Here is a 15,970-nt window from a genome sequence, read left to right on the forward strand (position 1 = left end):
CCCCCCCCCCCCCCCCCCCCCCCCCCCCCCGCCACACACACACACACACACACACTCACATCACGTTCCCATCATTTCCTCTCCTCATCTGAACTTTTCTCTGTCCGATTTCTCTCAGCCTCCATTCTGCCATCTCTATTTCTGTCCCAATTTGCCATCCTCCCCCTTCACTCCTTTTTGTGAAAATGAAACATGAAACTTTTTTTTCATCCCCTGCTTCTTTCCTTCTCTTCTCACCCTGCCTTGCTTCATTTTAAATGGACTCTCTCCCTCCCTCAAACTCATTTTGCATTTTATTTCTTCTCTGACAGGAATCAGAACCTGTAGAGCTAACCAGGGTGGTAGCAGCCAGGGCTTGCCCAAAAAGAGGTCCCCCCCGCCAGGGGAACGGAGGAGATGAAGGATTAGAGGATAATCCAGGGTATGTCAAAGTCCCTCCTGCCGAGAGGTTCCCTATTCTTTCCTGATATCTAAGACGCAGGCAGGCAGGCTACTACTGGGATTATGGCATTACTTTTATTAACTTTTAAAGACTCAAAATACTGGGGAGTTTGTATTTGCGGTGCTTTTCATACCATTTTATCTGACGCCTGAGGGTGCTGGCTGCTGTATTTGTGTAACTCAGCAAACAGAGGGGCAAGTGCAAAGAAGGATCACAGAGAGGAGGGAAGGGGAGTTCAGTAGGATAGAAGCATATGTGCATATAAAATGTGCTTTGCCTGGAGGGTCCAGATGCATAAGAGGTTTGGGAGGGAGCGACCCCCTCTGAGCTGTGGTCAAAAGTCTTTAACGGGATTACAGGCAAAGCCAAAACACAGCTTTCAGTAAGCACACAGCCAGAGTAATTAGTGACCCATGTGTATTCCTGTAATACTGTAGGTTATCAATTAGACTGTCTTTTCTTGTTCAACTTTGATATCAATTCAACTTATTGGGAAGAGCATCTTGCCATTGTGTGTGTGACTGCTGTGACTGGGGCATTGTAATCAGAGAGGTGGCCTATCGCTTCAGCGTGGTCATGGGAACGTGTACAAGGTCCCTGCAGGCTCATGCTGTATTTGATTCGACATCACACCTCAGTATTCTGGTCCCCGTTGTCCCTTTGTGAGCCTTGATATGGCTCTGCTCAGTGCTGGTATGTGGCATGTTTCCTCCCTCTCTGCTCCCAAATGCCCCTCTTAAAACGCCAGCCAGGGGTAGTGGAGCGGAGGGCCTGGGACTGCGGTCAGCAGCAAATTAGAAGGGCTGCTTTGGACCTGACGCAATCCCCATCTCTTGAACCATAGCAGGTCATTAATGAAGCCAGACGGGGCTGTGTATGCGTGGGAGGCCCGCCGACATTTAGCTGCTGCAGTGGAAAGCTTTAAAGAGAACCAGAGGTCCTTGTCAGGGCTGCCTTATGCTATCAAAATATTTTAGAATTGGATATCCATTACTCTGCTGGCAAAGAACAACATATGAGAAAAGGCCAATATTTCTTGTCTGCCTTCATTACAGACTTACAGACTTACAGTGGTATAGAGCTCCAAAAGCAACAGAAGGCAGTAAAAAGCTGTCAGTCATTTCGAAAATATAACGGAATGCATCAATTAATAATACTTTTAGTCAAATGATTAAAATGGAGTGTAAAAAGAAATATAGCCATATGCTACTTCTTTTACATTCTTTAACATCCAGTCAGTTGGTAAAAAAAGAGAGAAACTGCAGCTAATCTTGCAGCTAATGGAAAATAATTCAGTGGAGACAGAAATATAATTTACACTAGTTAGCCTACTATGTTAGCATTAGCTTGCCAGCCAAAATGGTTTGGCTACTGTTAAGAGAGTTTATACAGAACCCTACAGCAGTATTAAGCACTGAATATGGCTGATTTATATTAGCTGCACAAAAGTTAGCTTCAGCTAGGTAGCTAGCTTAAAAGGCAAAGGCTAAGCCAAGCTAGCTAGCCACAGAGTTCTCTCAACTGTGAGGCCACAGCACTATCCACCGGACCACTGTGTCACCCCTCCAACTGATAATAATGTAGTTATTATTGGAAATAGGAAATAAATACTAAAAATAGGAAAACTGAAAAGTTGTAGAATAGCCAGTGAAAGATAAATAGAAAAGTGTAATTTATTAAGTTTGAATTTATTTCATCAACATATTGGAAACGAAGGGAAAAAACATATATAACAGATTGTATGATAGCAGCAGTGATTTTATTATGAGGAAATTTTCATTATCTCTTCCTATCAGAGATATAAACTCTGCCTGTTTATAAACACATCTAAGCCTGTTGAAGGACGGCCTCTGCTCAGATTTAATGTAAAATGAACTTTGTGTAACCTTCATGCCAGACAAAGCAGGACAAAATGGAAGCAGGAATTCCCTGAAAGTCCACCCATTTTATGGAAAAGAAGCAGACTTTGGTTTGTTGCACAGAGGAGTGACTGTGGTACAAATTTAGATGGTTCCAGACCAGTGGACCTTTGGAACGCGGAACCCTAAAAACAGACAGATCTGTCCAAAATGCAGTGAGGTTACTTTACAACTACATACAGCATTGAGAATATGAAATCACACTGGTCTCTCACTGAATCTCAACTTCCACAGATCCAACTGGAAATGTCATCCATTTCTCCCAGCATCCCTCAAAATCAAGTACATCCCTGTCTATGTTTTAAAGATAGATGTTTTTTCCCTGTTTTTACGCTCAATAGATGGTTCCATGGTGCGACCGCAGAGCCGCTTGCAGCTGGACCTATTTCTGAGCTGATGTCGACAAAGCCAAAGCCCAAGGCAAGTGGGGGAAACCAGGCGACCTGACCACACTCCAACTGGCCCGGGTGCTTCCAGGAACACAAGTGCACAGTGTTCTTGTCAATGTCTGTTTAATTCAGCCAGCCAGCTATGCCTTAACAACAAGCTACAAAGAGTGGGACAGAGTTCGGCCTGCACATAATAAACAGAGATAATATTCCAGTGAACTATTTGGCGCTGCAGGCCTGGAGTTAAACTTTTCAGCCATAGAAATTACACGGTTTCAAGATCTTGGAATAACCTTACAGAGATTCTTTTCTATTTTATTTATATCTGTCAGTGATTTTGACATAAATCTAAGAGGAGAAAAGTTGAACGCTGCTTAGTGAAGCTGAAGTTCAGTTTTGCCATTCAGTGGGATTAAAGGCAATTCCAGACATTGTTTAAGGTTGATTTTCAAGAAACATTGAACATTCGCCTCTTGTGACCATGAATCTTCAGGAAAAGCTGTCAGGCCTAAAAGGTCTGGTCTCACACTCGCACAGCAAGCGGCGCTTTAAAGGCGACCTCACATTGGACATGATCAGCCCTCCTCTGGGTGATTTCCGTCACACCATGCATGTTGGCCGTGGCGGTGATGTATTCGGGGACACCTCCTTCCTCAGCAACCATGGCGGCACGGCCAATGGGAACAACGTGGAAACGGATTCTATCTCCACCCCTGACAACAAGATTGGAGCGTTCTTCTCCAGGACCCTTCGTCAAATCAGGAGGGGCTCTGACAACCGACCCAGAGAAGAATCCAAGGAGCTGTCGCCGCCACCTCCTGCCGTTTCTCCCATAATCAAGAACGCCATCTCCCTCCCCAGGCTGGATGTGGATATGCCTAATGGGAGTCTCACTACCAAACTGCTCTTCCCCAGTTCTCAAAGCACGCCAGAGGAGAAGAAAAGCTCTTATGGTGAGTATGGAGATTTTTTTCCCCTAAAGCTGCTAAAATACAACAATATTTTTACATTGGCAATGGATCAAATAAATGTGTGTGTGTGAAAGGGTGACGAACAAAAAGGGACTTATTACCAACTTTCCCTCAGTTCTAGAGAGCTTTTTAGGGACTTTAGGCTAATTGTTTTTCTAAACTTTACTGTTTAGATTTATTCTCATTTCTAGATGCAGCAGGTTGTTGTTTTCAGTAAAAAAAAAAGGTCTGATAAGTCTACTGTGTGCTAGCTGCCCAGCACCAAATTACTAATAGGTGAAAATAGTGGAGTATTTGCCGGCCAATATTTACCCCAGGGTTGGTGGAAACCAAAACAGAGCTAAAGGGAGAGTGAATATTGGACCTTTGTCAGGTGCCCTAAAACACGCGTCCAAATTCATGCTATTTTGTAGCTCTGTGTCTTCTGGATGTGTTAATAAGCAACTGTTTTCTAACATGTTTGGCATATCAACTATACTAGGGGTTCACACCTTGTTTATACTGCCTCCAGTTTTACAATAAATCAGTTAATGCAGGTTTAAAGGGAAATTTTGCCATGTTTTTTGTGGATGTCCAGTCAGTTTTGATGATAAAACTAGTCATTTGAAGCAAAACAAGTGTGTGCTTGTGACCGAGAAAGCTGAGTTCTCCTGATCACGACCTATGCCCGCAGTGCTGACGTGTACCAGGATGCATTGCGCATGAACTTCTAACGCCAATGCCCACCCAGCAGACTTCTGTGTAACAACAAAGCTAATGCTAGCTGAGCTAGCGTTGCAGTGTATCTACTACTCTCGTTATTTATTTGGCTGAAATGAGGATTAACGTTCACACATTTTTTCTTGATTGTCCCCAAAACTGCCAAAACCTGAGGGAGCCCCACCGTAGCCTATAGCTAGTACTTTGTTGGGCAAAACATAGTGTAGGTGACAAAAATACTCAGTGGTCATCTGCTCTGCTGGTCTTGGTTGCCTTTTCCAGTTTATTTTTGGGATCCTGAAGAAGGTTTACAGCCCCTCTGTCCAAGTTTGGAGTAAAACCTTCATGCATAACTTAATAGCACATAACTTAGTAACGGTTTCGGGGTTGGCGACAACATCCAACTAAAACTGCCCACGATTAAATTCACTGCAGCAGAATTATTCCGTTTCTGTTGGCATCACAGGGCAATCTGAGCAAAGGCACCACCGCTCTGTTTGCTCTCAGCGGCTCAGGTTCTGGAGGGTCCCCGACTGCAGCCTCTGCCTCTCTCTGCTGCATTTCTTCGGCAGTATACTAATGTTTGAATAAATATGACTGAATATCTGAGTCAGCCAAAAGACTGTAAAATGTGTCCTTGTCTATAACATCCTCTGCACTCATATGTTGGAGAGCCATTTTTGCTGTTGGAAACGTAGCTAGTTTACAATTCAAGCGAAGAGAACAAGAAAGTTTGTACATAAAACATACATAAAAAGTTCTGAATTTTCCCTTTACAGCAACCGACTTTGTTTCTACTACAATTAATGCCTGATATTGTTGCATTCAGTATGTGTAGATTAATAGTTACACAAGATGCATTGGGTATCTTCACTGGAAATGTCTCGAGATGATGTCATGTCATCTGTTATTTGATATATACATCATCTAAACCTGTCTTTCATGGATTAGAAAAAAGTACACCACCAAATCCCCAAATGGTCCCTAATATTAAGATGTTTCCTTCAAATTAAATGGCAACGTTGTTAAACAAAATGAAACACATGGGTAAAGGTCAAATGAGTTAACTAGTGTTAACCAGTAATTGCCGAGAAGTGGCAACCATCTGTAGAGCTGCAGTGAAACTCATCCATCAATTCTACCCACTTGTCTAGACAGATTTGTCCAGATGTCCTTATGAATCACCTTTGCTCATTATCAGCAGCTCTTACACTGATAACACACAGAGATCCAGACAGAGCTGGCAACAAGCTGTCTGAGAGGCTGTTTGTATGACCCACTGAAACACCGCACTCATAGCTCATACAGTTTGACCTCACCTTTATGTGTGTGTGTGTTTGTGTGTGAAGTGTTTGGATGTAAATGCAACACAGAGGAAAGTTAACTGTCATTTTTAACCTAATCATTAACTTTTTCTTCGCATATGACAGTCAAAGAAACAGTTCGGCATTTCACGAAATATGCTCTAGATAATTAGATTGCTAGCAAGGAGACAGTTAGCTTAGCTTAACATAAACATTGGGAAAGGGGAAACAGCTAGCCTGGCTCTGTACCCCTGTCAAACCACACCATGTCATTATTATCTTTCTTCAATCTATTATCTATCTCTTTTTTTGTAGAGAAAGGAACAAGATATAACATATATATAAGTATATCTTAATTACTGAACTTTAAAGGTGCTGGGAGAACTTTGGACAAAGCCAAGCTAGCTGTTCCCCCCTGCTTCCAGTCTTGCTTACTAAACCAAACTAAGCTAAGCTAACCATATTCTGGTTCTAGCTTCATATCCAACATAAAGATATGAGCGTGGTATCAATCTTCTCGTCTCACTCTCTATAAGAAACTGAATAATTTCCCAAAATCAAACTATATATTTAAAATGATTATATGACAGTTTTTTTAAAATCCTTGAAATATGATTCCATTTTTTACTCCACAGTAATTATACACTATAACAACATAACTATGGATGGGAGAGTCTGTAGGTTTTTATTCAACCAAATCCTCCATAAACTGGTTTCACTGATTACTTCTTCCTTCCTCTCTGGTTAAAGTGTGTTAATCTGTGAAAACAGACGCTGTTTTCTTTGGTTGGCATGAAAAACCTCCTGACTCTTGGCCCTTCACGTCTGGCATTGAGAGGTGCTGTGGTAATTTTACCCGTTTGGGTCATGAAGGCAGCAGTGTGTGAGTGTGTGACTTGTTAAGTGATCTGGCAGGGTCAGCCATATGATTCACTGTTCACAGAGCAGAACAACTCAGCACTTTGCAGTTACCGTCATTACCAGATGTTCTTAGACGGGTTTCCACTGCCCCCTGTTGGGATTATATGATAAATTTTGTTTTTGAGATAAGATATGAGTTATATATGAGGGGCAGCAATGGGTCGTCCACTAATCACAGGGTTGAAGCCATTTACCATTTGTGTGATTTTATACTCTTTTTATTTATACATAAAGATAGAAAATGGACACGGTACGGCATAAAAATTGTATGGAAAGCATTGTAACATCAGAGATCAACTCTGTGCCATTGAAGGTCTGGGTTTAGGTTCACTCCTATGAGGAGGCTGCTGCCTTTCAGTCATGTCCTTGTGCCCAAAATGTCTAAAGCTGATGAGTTTCTCATCCAACTTTCAGTGAGAAAGCAAAAAGCGTAATTCCCAAAATGTTGACACAGTACACAAGACAAACCACTTAGGCGAAATACCTTCTCCTGATTTTTATGTATTGATATCTGTGTCTTCTCCTCAGGTCTGGAGTCTGGTTTTGTCACTCTGCCTCGTCTCTCCCGCTCTGAGCGTCAGCAGCCTTCCATCTCTCTCCCCATTGCCTGCTCCCCTAACATCCACCGCGGCTCTCTGACCGACCCTACTGACGCCATCTTATCCACTTGCTCCGCCTCCGTTATGACCTCTGAACCCAAACACGCTACCACCGCCTACTCTGACTCCCTTCCCTCCCTCACCTCCCTGGACACCTTCACCTTTGACCTTGGGCCCTCCCTCATGAGCGAGGTGTTTGGCCTGATCGACGGTCACCCAGAGGAGCATGGCCACGTCTGGGAGGTTGAGGAGGCAGGGTCAGCGTGTGGGCTGACCAATGAGGGATCAGAGATGGACTCTGCTACTATCTCATACGTGGATTCCCTGCTGAGGGAGGACTATGGAGGCAGGAAGAGCCCGCATGGGGCTGAATGGGAGGAAGAGGAGGGGAGTGTGATGGATGTGAACGGAGTTGGGCTTTCTGTTAAAGTACCTGATGTGGTGATGGGATCTCCTGAACGAGTGAGGCCGGGAATGGAGAGTGCACGGTTCCAGAGTGCTACTGATGTGCTTGCACGCCACTATGGCGTCAGCCTCTTAAAGGGACAGAGCAGGATGGAGGTTGCAGATTCGGAGATGATGATCATCAGCCAGCCCAAGAAGAATATGTCCTACAATTACATGGATGACGAGGATGAAATCAAAGTCTAAGCTGAGAAAATCAGAGATTTTTTTGATGATTTTTCTGTAATTCCAATCAAATCAGTCATCTAAAATGTTTTACGGTCAATGAGGCTGGCTCTTTTGACAGGATTTCCATTACAAACTACACTACTAAGTGAATCCAGTATCCTTAATATTGGATGCTTTACTTTCATACAATCATGGTTTAAGGATGTATAGTTTTGATGCAAAACATTTGCTGAATGTATCTAAAAGGAATGAAAGACTTGCACGTTTCCAAGCTCAGCATTGACGGGAGAATGCTTTTTTCCAAAAGCCATGACTTAAGAAGGACTGAAACAAAGAAGAGTTGTGGAAGATGAGGATGCGCAAGATAATGTGGTTAAGATCGTCTCAAAGGAAACACCAACATGATTTAAAGTTACAAAGCCTGTCATTCACTTTCTACTTTACACACTTCTTCACCTATAAGGGGAGAAGATTCTCGGTGGTCCCGGTCACTAGAGAGGAAGTGAAAAAATAGATGTTATCTTATTACAACCTTCTGGCATCTCTTGTCAGCTTTTCACTCAGGAATACACTACCAGGAAACAAAAAGGAAAGGGAAATGAGAGATCTGGAATCTCAGGCCTCCTCAGATAAACCAGATAAATGAAATTACTCAGTTATTAAACTACATGGATTGAGGGAATATGACAAGTAGTAACAGTGTTTGTTAGTTGCAACTAAAGGCTGAACCATATAATTGCTCATTTTATGCTGCAGACCTTAGATACTCTGTGCACCTTTTATGATTATGAAGTCCGACTCCTGTATTGATTTTTATAGAAGAATTGTCATTTATATGTTCTTTTATACAACTGTACATATATCAACTGACCTCTTATAAATATGTACTTCACATCCATGGTCACATCCATATGCTGCAGTCAATACCAATGATATACTATGATGATATAAATTGACAATAAAGAAAGTAAGGTTGAATATGCATTTATTTACATAGATTTTCAGGTTGAACATTTAGGGTTATAGACCTGAAGGGTGGTGGGAACAAGTTTGTTATTTTCTGTCACTACTGGAATATGTGGTACCTGACAAGAAATTCACGCTCACCACAGCTGCTGTGGAGTAGACTTTGGGTGGAGTATTTACCAACTGGAAAATAAACCTCAGTTCAGTGTCAGTGTTCATAAAACAATTTCCCACTACTTTTCTAATTAGTTCACCTGAATACAATTATTTTGCATATTTATGAAAACATTTATTTATTGAGTTGCTGACCAGAAAGACTCACTTCCCAGCGCTTACTTTGCATTATGGGAAATATAGGACATTAGTAACTAAAGAATAAATAAGTGATACTGGTTACAGGAATTGGTAGACCAAAAAAAGTTAATGTTAAACTTCAACTTGTAATGTTAGACTAACTTAACACCAGGCTGAATAGCCGTGTTAGAGTCACTGCAGCGAACCAAGTGTAAAGTTAAACCACTAAAAATACTTTTTCAGAGGGCGTAACAAGAAAATTAAACAATTAATTAATAGCACATGTGTCATTTTTCTCACTGTGCTAAAGAAGAAACCACTTTTGTCTGTGTTGGGGGAGGAAGTGGTGGTGGGCAGTTTGGCGCTTTGAGTCCAGGCTTTTTCGCAGGAGGCTTTCTGAGGCTGGCCGTCTGAGTTCGGGGCGCGGGTGTAGGTTGGGTCCCTGTGTCCGCAGCCGCCGGGGCTGTGGTGGGGGGTGGAGGGGCCTGGGGCTTGGGAGGTGCTGCGGGTCTGGGTTTAGAGTACTGGACTGTCGGCTGCTCGTTAGCATGTTCATCTTTGTTCAGTTTGTAACACCTTTTTGCTGTAGGATGAGAAAATGAAGACAATGGAAGCCACCTGAGAATGACCAGATTAAGAAAAAGCTTAAGATGCCAGACATCTGGCATGCATACACAGATTTGTGTAACTGGGAAGGAGCAACGACCCCTAAAAGATTTTTTAAAAGCGGGATTTAAACATGAACTGCTGTCCACTACCATATACTACTGATGCTGTAAATTTCATTGTCATATAACAAAACACTTTATAATGAAGCACTTTTAGTTAGTCTTCCTCTTACAAATGAAAAGTTGAATCCATAAGAAATAAAATACAACCTTACTCAATTTAATACACTCAAAGGACTTGCTGCTGGCCTTACCTGGTCTGGTATGACTAGTAGCTTACTTTTCAAATATTTTGTGTGACTGAATTGCTGTGTGACTGACCTAGTTGGCTGACTCTGTGACGATTCTTCATATTTTAGTATTGCATTATTTTATTATGATTATCCCTTAATTGTCATGTAGCCACAATGGAGGCTGTTACATTGTTTTCACATTTTGTTTCTAATGTGAGGAGACAATATTAGATGCATCCTTTTTTTAAGATGTACAATTTGTAACCAATTTGTTCATCAAAAAAAGTGACATTTCGTACCCATGTGTCCATAATCTTTTGCAAGAAATGTATTGTGATAAATGTAATTGATACAGTCCAATGTGATACGTATATCTACATACTTCTGATGTCCTCAGTGAAACTTAAATTTGTTCCCTCTGCCAAAAGATCTGATGGATAAGACATTCTGAATTTGTCATTCGGGATCTTGGATTTCCAGTTCTAGAAGCTTATAATAGTTTAGACTGCCACTATGCTGCTTTCAAGTTTAAGGAAGGAAGTCTAACATTTGTCTGACTGGCTGCTGCCAAAGTGGGCTGCATTTCAATTCTATTTCGTTAGAAAACCAATCCTGGAAGACAAACTAGACCCAAGTTAGCTTTGCATCATGTTATACCTCCGTGGGTTGTGCAGATAACAGTAAAAAATAAAGTAAGAAATAGTTTGTCATGGGAATCAGTCTTGTAGTCAGTCAAACATATTCGGATGAGAAGACTTATTAGGGAAAGTATTTAGCCTCTACCAGCGAGGTAGTTATAACAATGTGAGAAATGACTCATGACCATAGAGGTTGATATTTTGGTCAGTGGTGTGAGATTTCCTGTTTCCTGTGTACTTCCTGGTTGTTACAACAAGAGCAGTATATTATTTTTCTCTGTCACTGCGAATTTGACTTTGTGAGAGGAAAAGGGTAGAAGTAAAGATTCCAAACAGGACATTGGACAATAGATAGAGACAAATAAATAACAAGACATGCTTGTGCCCTCTGCCAACAATAAATGAAGGGGGCTGCTGCTTCTGTAGGAATACGTTTTTGGCCACTACACCAATTTTACACATTTACTAGTCATGAGATGTAATACTCAGCCTTTGACACAGAATAGTGTCGGTCTGAAAGGAGCTTTCTAAAATCCGAGAAAATAACCCCGATGATGTCCCGGTGATATCATCAGGGTTATCTCAGTTTGGGATTGAGACTTCAAGTTTATAACAGAAAGCCTATGTTGTGAACATGAGGCTTAAAGTTTTGAAGATGTGGGCTAGCAGGAAGGGGGTAATAAAAGACACTTTGCATTATGGGAAATGTAAGGTCCATGACCCATACGAATGCTTCAATTTTGCCAGTTCTTTTAAAAATACAAGTCTCTTGTGAGTACCCCAAAATAACGAAAGTGCAATGCTAATATGCTGGAGTGTTACTGAACAAGCCAAAATCTGATGTTTGGACAGCTAGTGGGCACCGTGGACTTACGTTTAAACGGTGAGGTGATCTTTACGAATGCTCTGGGAGAGTCTGGAGGGGCCTCCAAAATTGGCTCCAGTTGGCCTGGATCCAAGCACTGCTTCTGGGTGGGACTCCTGATCTGACCTAGGTTTGGTGCTCCTGTTGCTTTAGGAAGTGGGGATGGGCTCTGGTTTGCTATTGAGCTACAGGCAGCAGAATAGTTGGAGGCCGTGACGGGGCTGGGATCGAGGGAGGATGAGCTGCTGGATGTTGTGTTTTGATGGGTGGGTGCCGCTGTCTCAGGTACAGGGCTGGCCCATGTGGAGGTGCCACTTCGACTTATAGAGCCAGATTTCACCAGGAAGAAGCCACCACTGTCCTGAGAGGCTGTGCTGATGGAAGGAAATAGACAAATGTTCAGTTTTTTTTGTATCAGAGGTTCAGCTATTTGAAATCATTACCTCTTGCTACCATTTGGAGCCACTAATGAGCAACCCAAGATCAGCTTGTCATAATGTCATAATACAATGCGGCACATGTGCTATTATTGCACTGTCATCCTAAAGATGGTTTGACTCAGCACAGTGAAAGAAATCTGTGAATACAGAGTGCTACCTGCTTGTCTTTGAGAGAGGGAGGTGATAAGAGGAGGAGGAGGCTGTGGATGAACAAGAGGAGACTGATCTGCTCAGTTTCGCCTTTTCTGAGATCAGAGACTGGGCAACAGGAGCTGGCAAGGTCACATCCGGAACCTCTGGAAGGTCTGGGATCTCGAAGGATACAGCTGATTAAAACAAAACAAAAAACACCCATCATATTTACAGTAAAACACTCATTTTATTTCTGGGATCTGACATCACTAACAAGAAGTTCAATGGGTGAGGAAATAGGAGCAGTCAAATGAACAGACAGGATTTAAACAAACCCACATGTAAGCTAAATGTACTTGTAAAACAACCAAAACTGTATGTTGCAAACATTTATCACAGTTTACAGGCAGACTTCCTGATTCAACTTTGACCTGCTGTACTTGCAGTAATCGTTTCCCGTGCATTGGGTGCAAACTGGGTGAAGTGACTTTCAGTTTTTCCACCAAATTCAGTTGTTCAGATTAGCAGTTTCCAGAGCGTGTGCAGTCCTAAATAAATGTGGGCTTAAACAAGGTAACAAACTAATTATTGTTCACTAATGAATACATACACAATACACAGAGAGTGGGAGATACAGAGGTGAAAAAAAGGGGGTCAACTGCTCATTTTTCACCCGAGGCCCCCTTAAACCTTTAAAGACAGAATGCTGACATCATATAAAGAGAGTACAGCAGTGTTTGGAGTTTGTATACCTTCGGGGAAGAGGCTGGAGCTGTACTGAATAAGAGGCTCAATGACTGTCACCACTTGGACTGAAGAAGCTGACGCCATGTCAAACAGAGCAGCTTCCCTAGAGAGGCAGAGAAGAACGACATGTGGCACAGAACTCTTCGTGGTCAGAGAGAATCACTACATTTGTCAAGTTATTTTTCATTGACAAATGTCACCAAAGTGGTCCACTTAGTTAGAAAATACACTTCGCACTGGGGTTTAACTACTGAGACTATTTTTACAGTCTCTTACTGCAGTTAATTCTCACTGCAAAAAAAGTGTTAGCCTAGCCAACCACCTTTCATGGTTTATCTGTTAGCAGGATCTTCTGGTTCTACTTTCACATGATGTAATATGTCCCCAGTGCTAATCCCTTCATATTAGATCACAAAGATGATGAAAGAGTAAAGAGCAGGCAGGAAGTGGAACACGTGTGAATGGTGAACATGGCTATAGTCCACGCAGGGTAAAGACAGAAAGATGATCTAGTTACTATGCACCCTTCAGCTCGTGGCCAGAGTAGGTTGGGTCCCAGGACGATGGCAATGTTACTGGGCGTCATCCTGTTCACAGCCTGATTCTCAGACAACAGTGACAAGAACTGGACCAGGTACCTGACATGGAGAAAGAGGGTAAAAACATGCAGACTCTGGGTAAAAGGAGGAAGTCAAAGACGTTTTGAAAAGGTTGCAGCCCAGTGGGTCTAACAGTCTCACACTTTTGCTGCCCTGTGGTGCACAGGATGAAAGTACCCACTAAGTTATATTTTAATGATATAAGGTGAGAACTGAGATATCCAAATGTTGTTTGTAATGTTTGAACCCCTTTCAAAACATTTTGGATAAACCAAACAAGAGCCTACAGCTCTGTGAGGCTCAGTGGTAGTAGTGAGCTAAATGCTAACGCCAGCTTGCTAACATGCTTATAATGATATGGGTAAAATGCTGATGTTTAGCAAGTGTAAATGTTTACCGTGTTCATCAGCTTAGTTTAGTGTGTTAGTCATGCCAACATTAGCTAATCACAGTAGCACTAAATACAAAATTACCCCCAAAACACAAATGTCAACCTCATGGTGGCGCTACAGAAGAAGTCCGATCACCAAGTCTATAGGCTTTATTGTCTAGGGGACTATAAATGTCAGTAAAATACTGTTGAGATATTTCAGTTTGGAAGAAAAAGGTGGGCCGACATTGCTCCATGAAGCCGCTGGTGTGGTTAGAAATGCATTTGAATATGCAAGTTAAATGTGAGGATGTCCTTCATTCCTTCATTCCTGATTATGTGATTCTGGAAAAAAATGTTGGCTACGCAATGAGTACACACCTAAGGTTGTTGTAATTTTCAGGCGGCAGTTTCTTCAGTAGTACTCTGAACTGCTCCAGCTTCTCTGTCTGGTCTTTTTCCCTGCGAAGAAAGAGATCTAACTCAGGAAACAGACTTGAAACCACAGTAAAAGTAAGACATATATATATGGTGTAGATATTTTCACACCCTGCTGCTTTAAACCAGTCATTGTAGAGTTCAAAGGTCATCAGAGGTTCGGGTAGTTCTCGCAGGTAACACTTCAAAGCTCCTGTTGCAACACGTTCAGAGAAAAATTATCACAGTTGCAATCAAACAAGCTGAGGTGATGTGTTAACTTAATTACAGCCCATATTTTGCGTTGTTAGATTTATAGGGTTGGGGTTAGGTTAGGTTAGGTTAGTTAGATATTGGTTGTACATCTTTACCGGCCACAGCATGTGGGTCCATGCTGAACTCGCTGTGGTCAACCGTTTCTTGATCCAAACAAGTCTTCAGCCTCTTCACCACTGAGGCTGCTGCTGCCAGACGAAAAAGACCCTGAGAGGCGAGGAGGAAGAGGAAGGGGAAGGAAGATGGGAAAAAAAGGGTGAGAGCTGGGGATAGCAGCAGCGGGGTTTTGGCCTTGCAAAGAAGGCTGAGGCCGAGACCAGAGTAGTGTATGACAAAAACACTAACAGTCCCATTAATAGTCTGCAAAGATTATATTTTCTGCACACAAAAATATACATATTAATGTACCTTAGCATCTGCACATCTAACTATAAAGGAAGGAATCCGCTCTCTCAGCAATGGGCATCATACCACTGCTACGCAGACGATACGCAACTCTACCTATCCTTCCCGTCAGGCGATCCCACCGTCTCGGCCCTCTCTAACTTCAAGAAGCTCTTGAAAACTCATCTCTTCTTAGAACACTTCCTCTTATAACACTCTTATAACACACAACTCCTAACCTCTAACATGCACTTCCTGTGCTCTTCTTCTTCTATTCCCTACAATGATCTTGTATTGATTGCACTTTTTTGTTTTGATTGCACTTTTTGTTTACTTTTACTTCCTTCCCTAGGTATTTACCCCGTTGATGTGATATGTACTATGAGCTCTTACTAGTATGTATTGTCAGTTGTAGATCTGTATTTGATGCTCTGTTGATGCTTGTATGTTGTTCCTCAAATGTAAGTTGCTTTGGATAAAAGCGTCTGCCAAATGAGTAAATGTAATGTAAATGTACACTCACCTAAAGGATTATTAGGAACACCATACTAATACTGTGTTTGACCCCCTTTTGCCTTCAGAACTGCCTTAATTCTACGTGGCATTGATTCAACAAGGTGCTGAAAGCATTCTTTAGAAATGTTGGCCCATATTGATAGGATAGCATCTTGCAGTTGATGGAGATTTGTGGGATGCACATCCAGGGCACGAAGCTCCCGTTCCACCACATCCCAAAGATGCTCTATTGGGTTGAGATCTGGTGACTGTGGGGGCCATTTTAGTACAGTGAACTCATTGTCATGTTCAAGAAACCAATTTGAAATGATTCGAGCTTTGTGACATGGTGCATTATCCTGCTGGAAGTAGCCATCAGAGGATGGGTACATGGTGGCCATAAAGGGATGTACATGGTCAGAAACAATGCTCAGGTAGGCCGTGGCATTTAAACGATGCCCAATTGGCACTAAGGGGCCTAAAGTGTGCCAGGAAAACATCCTCCACACCATTACACCACCACCACCAGCCTGCACAGTGGTAACAAGGCATGATGGATCCATGTTCTC

General features: G+C 42.2%; 2 protein-coding genes across 5 annotated transcripts in view; one reads left to right on the plus strand and one right to left on the minus strand.

Moving 5' to 3' along the window:
• Positions 1-8,855, plus strand: part of cdc42ep1a (CDC42 effector protein (Rho GTPase binding) 1a) — a 16,958-nt gene extending 8,103 nt beyond the window's left edge. For 2 of the 3 annotated variants that reach the window (XM_046068468.1, XM_046068469.1), the window contains exons 2-4: positions 312-421; positions 2,703-3,703; positions 7,174-8,855. In XM_046068468.1, the coding sequence (XP_045924424.1) occupies positions 3,232-3,703; positions 7,174-7,895 (1,194 nt within the window). In that variant the 5' untranslated portion in view covers positions 312-421; positions 2,703-3,231 and the 3' untranslated portion in view covers positions 7,896-8,855. The remainder of the gene's footprint in view (positions 1-311; positions 422-2,702; positions 3,704-7,173) is intronic. The other variant, XM_046068470.1, reaches the window with a different exon arrangement.
• The window catches only part of sh3bp1 (SH3-domain binding protein 1), a 19,008-nt gene continuing 11,883 nt past the window's right edge, over positions 8,846-15,970 (minus strand). For both annotated transcript variants that reach the window (XM_046068464.1, XM_046068465.1), the window contains 8 exons: positions 14,618-14,729; positions 14,379-14,460; positions 14,211-14,291; positions 13,385-13,498; positions 12,866-12,963; positions 12,139-12,307; positions 11,551-11,915; positions 8,846-9,720 (listed from right to left, as the gene is read on the minus strand). In XM_046068464.1, coding sequence (XP_045924420.1) covers positions 9,434-9,720; positions 11,551-11,915; positions 12,139-12,307; positions 12,866-12,963; positions 13,385-13,498; positions 14,211-14,291; positions 14,379-14,460; positions 14,618-14,729 — 1,308 coding nt within the window. In that variant the 3' untranslated portion in view covers positions 8,846-9,433. The remainder of the gene's footprint in view (positions 9,721-11,550; positions 11,916-12,138; positions 12,308-12,865; positions 12,964-13,384; positions 13,499-14,210; positions 14,292-14,378; positions 14,461-14,617; positions 14,730-15,970) is intronic.

The sequence above is a fragment of the Micropterus dolomieu genome, linkage group LG14 (genome assembly GCF_021292245.1).
Source record: "Micropterus dolomieu isolate WLL.071019.BEF.003 ecotype Adirondacks linkage group LG14, ASM2129224v1, whole genome shotgun sequence".
Lineage (NCBI taxonomy): Eukaryota > Metazoa > Chordata > Actinopteri > Centrarchiformes > Centrarchidae > Micropterus > Micropterus dolomieu.